Source organism: Populus alba, chromosome 14 (genome assembly GCF_005239225.2).
Source record: "Populus alba chromosome 14, ASM523922v2, whole genome shotgun sequence".
Taxonomy (NCBI): domain Eukaryota; kingdom Viridiplantae; phylum Streptophyta; class Magnoliopsida; order Malpighiales; family Salicaceae; genus Populus; species Populus alba.
The window spans coordinates 1,604,902-1,612,224 of record NC_133297.1 but is presented as its reverse complement, the minus strand read 5'-3'; the positions used below and the strand labels follow the sequence as shown (position 1 = coordinate 1,612,224).

The following is a 7,323-nucleotide window of genomic DNA, read 5'->3' as shown; positions in this document are numbered from 1 at the left end:
AAAAATATTATTATAATTCACAATGTTTTCAAGAAAAATTAAACTAAAAAGCTAAATTTCTAACCAATTTAATATTAAAAAAATAAAATAAACAAAGATAATTTTAAAAAAAATCATAAAAAAAAAAAAAAAAAAATTATATAGAAAAACATTGCAGCAATCTTAAAATGTTTTGTGATAAAATATATAGTTGTAATTATTAACCAACTCAATATTACAAAATAAAATCAATAAATATAATTTAAAAAAAAATCATTAAAAACTAAAGGAAAAAAAAAACTATACAGGAAAAACACTTTAGCAATCTATAACGTGTTTCATGAGAAAATCTACAGTTGTAATTTTTAACCAGTTCAATATTAAAAACAATAAAATCAATAAAAATAATTTTGAAAATAATTATAACAAAAAATAATCATGTGAGGAAACACTTTAGCAATCAACGGTGTTTTGAAGAAAAAAAGCTACAAAACTAAATTTTCAACTAGTTTAATATAGAAAAAATAAATTTGACAAAGATAATTTTAAAAAAAAAATTGATAAAAAAAACATGTGGAAAAACACTGTAGCAAGGAAAAATCATGTAGAAAAATATTGTAACAATCTACAATGTTTTTTTTTTAAAGAAAAAAAACTACAAAGCTAAATTATCAATCGGCTAAATATGAAAAAAAAAAACTAAAATTAACAAAGACAATTATGAAAAAAAAAAAACCATATGGAAAAACACTATAGCAATCAACAGTGTTTTAATAAAAAACTATAAAGCTAAATTCTCAACCAGTTCAATATTCAAAAAATAAAGTCGACAAAAAAATTCTAAAAAAAAACACAAAAAAATAACACAATTTTGGGAAAAAAGATAAAAAACAAAAAATAAAGAAAAAAAACATGCAAAGAAAGTTAAAGCTAAATTCTTAACCAGCTCAATATTAAAAAAAAAATCAACAAAGAGAATTTTGAAAAAAAAAAAAAAACATATAGAGAAATATTGTAGAAAAATATAAAACCATGTGAGAGGAAATTACTGTAACATTTTACAATGTTTTTTTTTTTAAAAATAACAGAGCGAAATTCTCAACCAGTTTAATATTAGAAAAAAATCAGCAAAAATAATTTAAAAAAAACATATATTTTTTTTTAAAAAAGAAGTGAATCCTGGGGGGTGGGAACATGTAAAAACAAAAAAAAAAATTAGTACATAAAAAAGGCGTGAGGAATTTAAAGACAAAAAAAAAAAAAATACTAGTAGAACGAAAATAAAAGGCATGTGCAGTACTTTCCCATGCCTTTTAGAGTATTGTTAATAATATTTGGTTTTTTTTTTTTTATTTGAAATTTCATTATTTTATGTTTGAATTATGAATTTTAGTCAAAGTTCTTTTTGGTCATTTGACTTTTGATTTCTTTAATTGGAATTACAATATCAATCCTAATTTTATGTTGTTTTCCATTACGGTCATTGATCTCGAATTTATATAACTCTGCACCTAATTAACCATGAAACTTTTAATTTTTTTATTTACCTTGATTGCAATCAATTAAGCCCTTATAGTTCGATGACTTTTGTAAATTGATCATTAGCTATAAAATTCTTTAATTTATCCCTTGCTCAACCTGAAAACTTTTTTTTTTTATCCATGATTTCATCAATTGATTTTTGTAAAAATTAAATTTGATCTCTTAAAATTAATATTTTCAATTAAACCCAAATTAGGCTTCCAAACTTAAGTTTTCACCAATTAAACCCTAATAAAATTAATTTGACTCATTTAAAGTATAATTACGTCCTTACACCTAATTAAATGGATCCAAATTAATTCTCAAACATAATTAAATTTTTAATTTGGCTCATGATTAAATCGAATGGGCCTATTAAAATTTAATTATATCATCCAAATTCATCCAGTAATTTTAATTTGACATTGAATCCGCATTGTATCTTCAATCTTGGGTATAATGGAGTATAATTGGACCTCAAAATTTATCTAAAATATGTTTGGGATCCTTTTTGATATGTTTTCTCTGTATCACAAGTCTTTATCAGTTTCCATATTATCACATGGCTATGGTTTGTGCCTTTCTTGGGCTTATTACCTTTTGCTTATAAAAAAAAAAATGCAGCCTGTGATCCATAAAATCTAATATAATGTATAAAAAAAAGGGGAAACCTTTACTCTTGCCATTTGTTCACAGTCTCTTTGCTTCGGTAGTTTTTTATCAGTTGAACTTGCCTTGTTCTTTCAGACATTGCCATGCCTTTTTCTAATCTAGCAGATAACACCTGCTCTCGTAAGTTGAGACTCGTGGAAGAATGGAGACCCTAACATGCTTTTGTACATAATTTGAAAAAGGAAGGAATTTTTTAATGCTATTTCTAAAAATTAAACTCGTCAATGAATGAAATAAATATAATTTAATAAATATCACAATTTGATGAGAGAATTATATAGGGTGTGAATTATGTTTTTTGTTTTTCAATATTATGGACAAATTTGATTTATTGGGTGTTAACCTTTCTGCTTGCATGTGATTTTTATTTTATTTTTTATTGTATTTTTTAATATATTTTTATATTCATACTTTTAAATATAAATGATCTATGTAGTATTTGGACCTTTTAAATAAAAATAAATTTGATGTTATCAAATTATTTTAAAATTAACCCTTAATTTTACCAAATATTCTTGTAGAAAACTTTTTCTTATTAATTTTCATAATTGCCACTTGCGAAATGACTAAGATTTTAGAAAACAAGGGAGCATTGCAGCAAATAAAATTTGTTCACATACGATTTGGCAATAAAAGCAAGAAATCTTTTGTTTTTTTTTAAATTAGGAATCAAGGGCTTTCCATTCATGTGACCTTCACTAGCCTCTTTTGGACTGGGCTAGCTCTAGAAGTTCGAGAACGCTATTCATATAGATATAGTGACTGCGTGGAAGGCCTCCTTGCCGTAGGTCGTGACCTTCACTAGCCTCGTCGATCTTGCCTGTCGGTCGTGATGTGCCTCGAGATGACCGTCTCCTGCCCCCTTGCCGGTGGGGAATCCGCTCCCGGGTTGTCGCTCTGATGCGTCTGCCCCGTCCTCTGGGGCCCTGGGCACCCTTGGAAGGGATACATGTGATTTCCCAACTTGGCAACTAAATCTCTCTAGAGATCGTAGCTGTTAGTTGATTATGGCGTTCCTTACATGATCTATATATGTTTTGGTTTCTAGCTCCTGCGCTAAGTTTCAAATGAATTTCTGACTTGATAAGTCAACTTTTAATTGAATTAACCATATAAAAATTATTTTTTGAAAAGAAATTTAAACAATATTATATTTAATATTTTAAAAAATCTTCAAACGCATGTTATGCTTAATATTTAAAAAGAATATGCTTCACAATGCTGATGGCCGGCTGTGTGCGTTCTCTGAAAATTTAAATTTTATTTTTATATATTTTTATATATTTGAATTATTTTAATGTATTAATATTAAAAATAAATTCTAAACAATAAAAAAAATATTATTTTAATATATTAAATATATATATATATATATATATATATATTTTTTTTTTGTTTTTTTTAAAAAAAAACAAAGGCTACAAGCTCCAACTAGCCATCTCATTACCAAAAGCTCGTGTCGTGTCCCGTTTAATAACTTCGCACGTAACTAGTTCAATACAAACACGTCTGCACTGACCTCATCACGTCCATAGCTGCTTTTTATATCGATAAGATAAGATGAGAAATTTCAACTCTTTCTATAGATGCTCTCATCAAGACACGCACAATATAATTCACACACCTTCCTAAAAAACAAGGACAGTGGCAGTGGCTATTGCCAAATCCATGGCAACCTTCTTTCTCTACTTTCCTGTGTTTTTAGCCTTGTATATCATAACAAGGCACTTTCTAAACAAGATAAGAAACTTCCCACCGAGTCCATTCCCTTCACTACCAATCATTGGCCATCTCTACCTACTTAAGAAGCCAATTTACAGGACACTATCAAAAATCTCTAGTAAACATGGCCCCGTAATCTTGCTCCAACTCGGGTCTCGTCGACAGATTGTTGTCTCATCCCCTTCGATAGCTGAAGAATGCTTTACCAAAAATGATGTTGTCTTTGCAAACCGCCCACGTTTGCTCATTGCAAAACACCTCGCCTACAACAGCACAAGCCTTGCTTGGGCTCCCTATGGCGACCACTGGCGAAACCTTAGGAGAATCGTCTCTATTGAAGTCTTGTCTGCACACCGCCTCCAAATGCTCTCTGCCATACGTCTGGAGGAGGTGAAGTCAATGATTTGTGTTCTCTTTCGTAATCAAAATCAGATTGTAGATATGAAGACAGTTTTCTTCGAATTGACACTGAATATAATGATGCGGATGATAGCTGGAAAGAGATATTATGGAGAGGATGTTTCTGATGTGGAAGAAGCAAAAAGGTTTCGCGCAATTCATGCTGAAAGCTTCGTGCTAGGTGGCAAAACCATTATTGGAGACTTTATACCGTGGATTAAATCAAAAAAGATGGAGAAGAGATTGACAGAGTGCCATCTAAAGAGCGATAGTTTCATGCAGTACTTGATAGAAGAGCAGCGGAGAAAAATAGTGGAGAGTGATTGTTGTGGCGAAAAGAAAACGAATTTGATTCAGGTTCTGCTGTCCCTGCAAGAAACGGAATCTGGGTATTACTCGGACGATGTCATCAAAGGGATTATACTGGTAAGATCTTTAATCATGTTGTTTGATTTACTGATTATTATGATCAATGGTGTTGTGATCATAATTCAGAATTCTCAAATGTTCTTCATTATATTGTAATGTGAATCATTGAAGGGACATGTTTTTGTCTATCGATCTTTTTAAATGGACTAGTTATTTTGTAAGAGGAATCTTGTAGCTTTAAAATGTTAACATTAAGTATCCGTTTTAACATTGACATGTTTAATGGACTAATGTTATCACCAATTATATAGATAATGGAAGTTAGTACGGACACCGCTACTTTGCGTGGAAGCATGGACATTTTTTGTCTTTGGATCTAGATTTTGTCAAGATAATGGTTAATGACAATGCGCAATGGCAAACCTGTGAATTAGAATATTCAAGTCATAACTCATAAGACACAGCCAAGGTGCATTGAACTGACAAGGGTGTAGGAGGTCACTTTGGTGATTTTCTTTGCATCGTCTGTTTTTTTTTTAAATTAATTTATTTATTTCTACAAGATATCTCCACTGCTTGCATCGTCTATGTAATTCATTACACCACAATTTGGTTTGGTGTGCAGGTCCTCTTGTTGGCGGGAACAGATACTTCATCTGCTACAATGGAATGGGCACTTTCACTTTTGCTCAACCATCCCCAAGTCCTCGAGAAGGCTCAGAGAGAAATCGACGAGCAGATTGGGCATGATCGTTTGATGGATGAAGCTGATCTTGCCCACCTTCCCTACCTCCGCAGCATCCTCAACGAAACGTTACGGATGTACCCGCCAGCCCCGTTGCTAGTACCTCATGAGTCATCAGAAGAATGCCTGGTTGGAGGATTCCGCATTCCACGGGGCACGATGCTCTCTGTAAATATGTGGGCCATTCAGAATGACCCTAAAATCTGGCCAGACCCTACAAAATTCAGACCTGAGAGGTTCGACAACCCGGAGGGGGGAAGAGACGAGTTTAAGTTGATGCCTTTCGGGCATGGAAGGAGGAGCTGTCCTGGAGAAGGCTTGGCCCTGAGAGTGGTGGGATTAGCATTGGGTTCGCTCCTTCAATGTTTCGAGTGGCAGAGGATTGGTGATAAAATGGTGGATATGACTGAGGAGCCCGGGTTCACCGTTCCGAAGGCAAAACCACTAGAAGCTATATGTAGGGCACGCCCAAGCATGATAGGGCATATCTCTCAAATATGAAACATATATCCTTCCATGACCCGTGATTTGAATCTTGATGTGACTCTACCCATAGGTTATCAGGCCTGTATAAACCATGCTGCTGCCATTTGAGTTACTTTTGAGAGAGTTACTTTACATATTTTGAGAGAGGGTAACAATATAGCAGATGCCCTTATAAAAGAAGGCGTTGCTAGAAATTGTGAGCAGGTAACTTGACTTAGTTTTGACAAGAACTTTTTCAGGTTGCTTATATATGCTATGATGGCTATGGAAATTTTCAGGTTTTTGACTTCTTTGAATTTGATTTTCATTAATTTCTGAGGGATATGATGCTTATGGTTTTAAAAAATAGATAGTTGGTAGTTGATAAGAAATAAGATCTGGCATGAGATGAATCTCTATCAGCAAGCAACCGCTACTGCACTGGTTTGTGCCTTTCTCAGCCTTCATTACTTTTGCTTATAAAAAAAATGGCTGCCTTCCATTTCACTTGTAATCGAAAGAATAACTGCCACGTATCACATATCCTACCTCCATTTATATGCTGCACAAAAGAAAGTAGGGAAACCTTTACTCTTGCCATTTGTTCACAGTCTCTTTGCTTCGGTAGTTTTTATCAATTAAAGACAAATTTGATTTATTGGGTGGCAACCTTTCTGCTTGCATGTAATTTTTATTTTATTTTTATTGTATTATTTTAATATATTTTTATATTCATACTTCTAAATATAAACTATCTATGTACTATTTGGACCTTTTAAATAAAAATAAATTTGATGCTATCAAATTATTTTAAAATTAACCCTTAATTTTACCAAATATTCTTGTAGAAAACTTTTTTCTTATTAATTTTCATAATTGCCAATTGCGAAATGACTAAGATTTTAGAAAACAAGGGAGCATTGCAGCAAATAAAATTTGTTCACATACTATTTGGCAATAAAAGCAACAAATCTTTTGTTTTGTTTTTTTTTTTAAATTAGGAATCAAGGGCTTTCCATTCATGTGACCTTCACTAGCCTCTTTTGGACTGGGCTAGCTCTAGAAATTTAAGAACCTTGTTCATACAGTGACTTCGTGGAATGTGTGAGCCCATTTTGTAATTTCGGTTTTGTTGGGCTCCTTTCTGTTTGATCAATGATTCTGAACTATTAGCTCAGTCCCCAGTTCTTGTATGTGCTGCATCTTACACTAAACTATATTTTATTATTATTATTATTTATTATTATAGATGTTCAGATTAGTTTATATGTATTTTGACTAAAATTTTAAAAGAATAAATTGTTGAAATTTTGAAGGAATAAATTGCTGCAGGTTAACATTTAAATCGATGTTTTTGGGTCTACGGAGACGCATTAAGATCCATCAATTCGAAGCTTGAATTAGGGAGAGGTTTAATGACAAGATGGTGAGCATGAAGAGTTTTAGATTCG

The 7,323-nt window shown here is 32.0% G+C and overlaps 1 protein-coding gene across 1 annotated transcript; it reads left to right on the top strand.

The window, feature by feature from the left end:
- Positions 1-3,738: 3,738 nt before the first annotated feature.
- On the top strand, positions 3,739-6,189 carry LOC118036491 (cytochrome P450 81Q32). Its single transcript, XM_035042219.2, has 2 exons — positions 3,739-4,719; positions 5,288-6,189. The coding sequence occupies exons 1-2, from the start codon at positions 3,841-3,843 to the stop codon at positions 5,906-5,908; spliced, it is 1,500 nt and encodes a 499-aa protein (XP_034898110.1). The 5' UTR covers positions 3,739-3,840; the 3' UTR covers positions 5,909-6,189.
- Positions 6,190-7,323: the final 1,134 nt, after the last annotated feature.

Bases quoted from the DNA above. Each gene is read 5' to 3' on its own strand.
- LOC118036491 (XM_035042219.2), top strand. From the start codon at position 3,841: ATGGCAACCTTCTTTCTCTACTTTCCTGTGTTTTTAGCCTTGTATATC. The intron at 4,720-5,287 runs GTAAGATCTTTA...TTTGGTGTGCAG, and splicing joins TCATCAAAGGGATTATACTG to GTCCTCTTGTTGGCGGGAAC.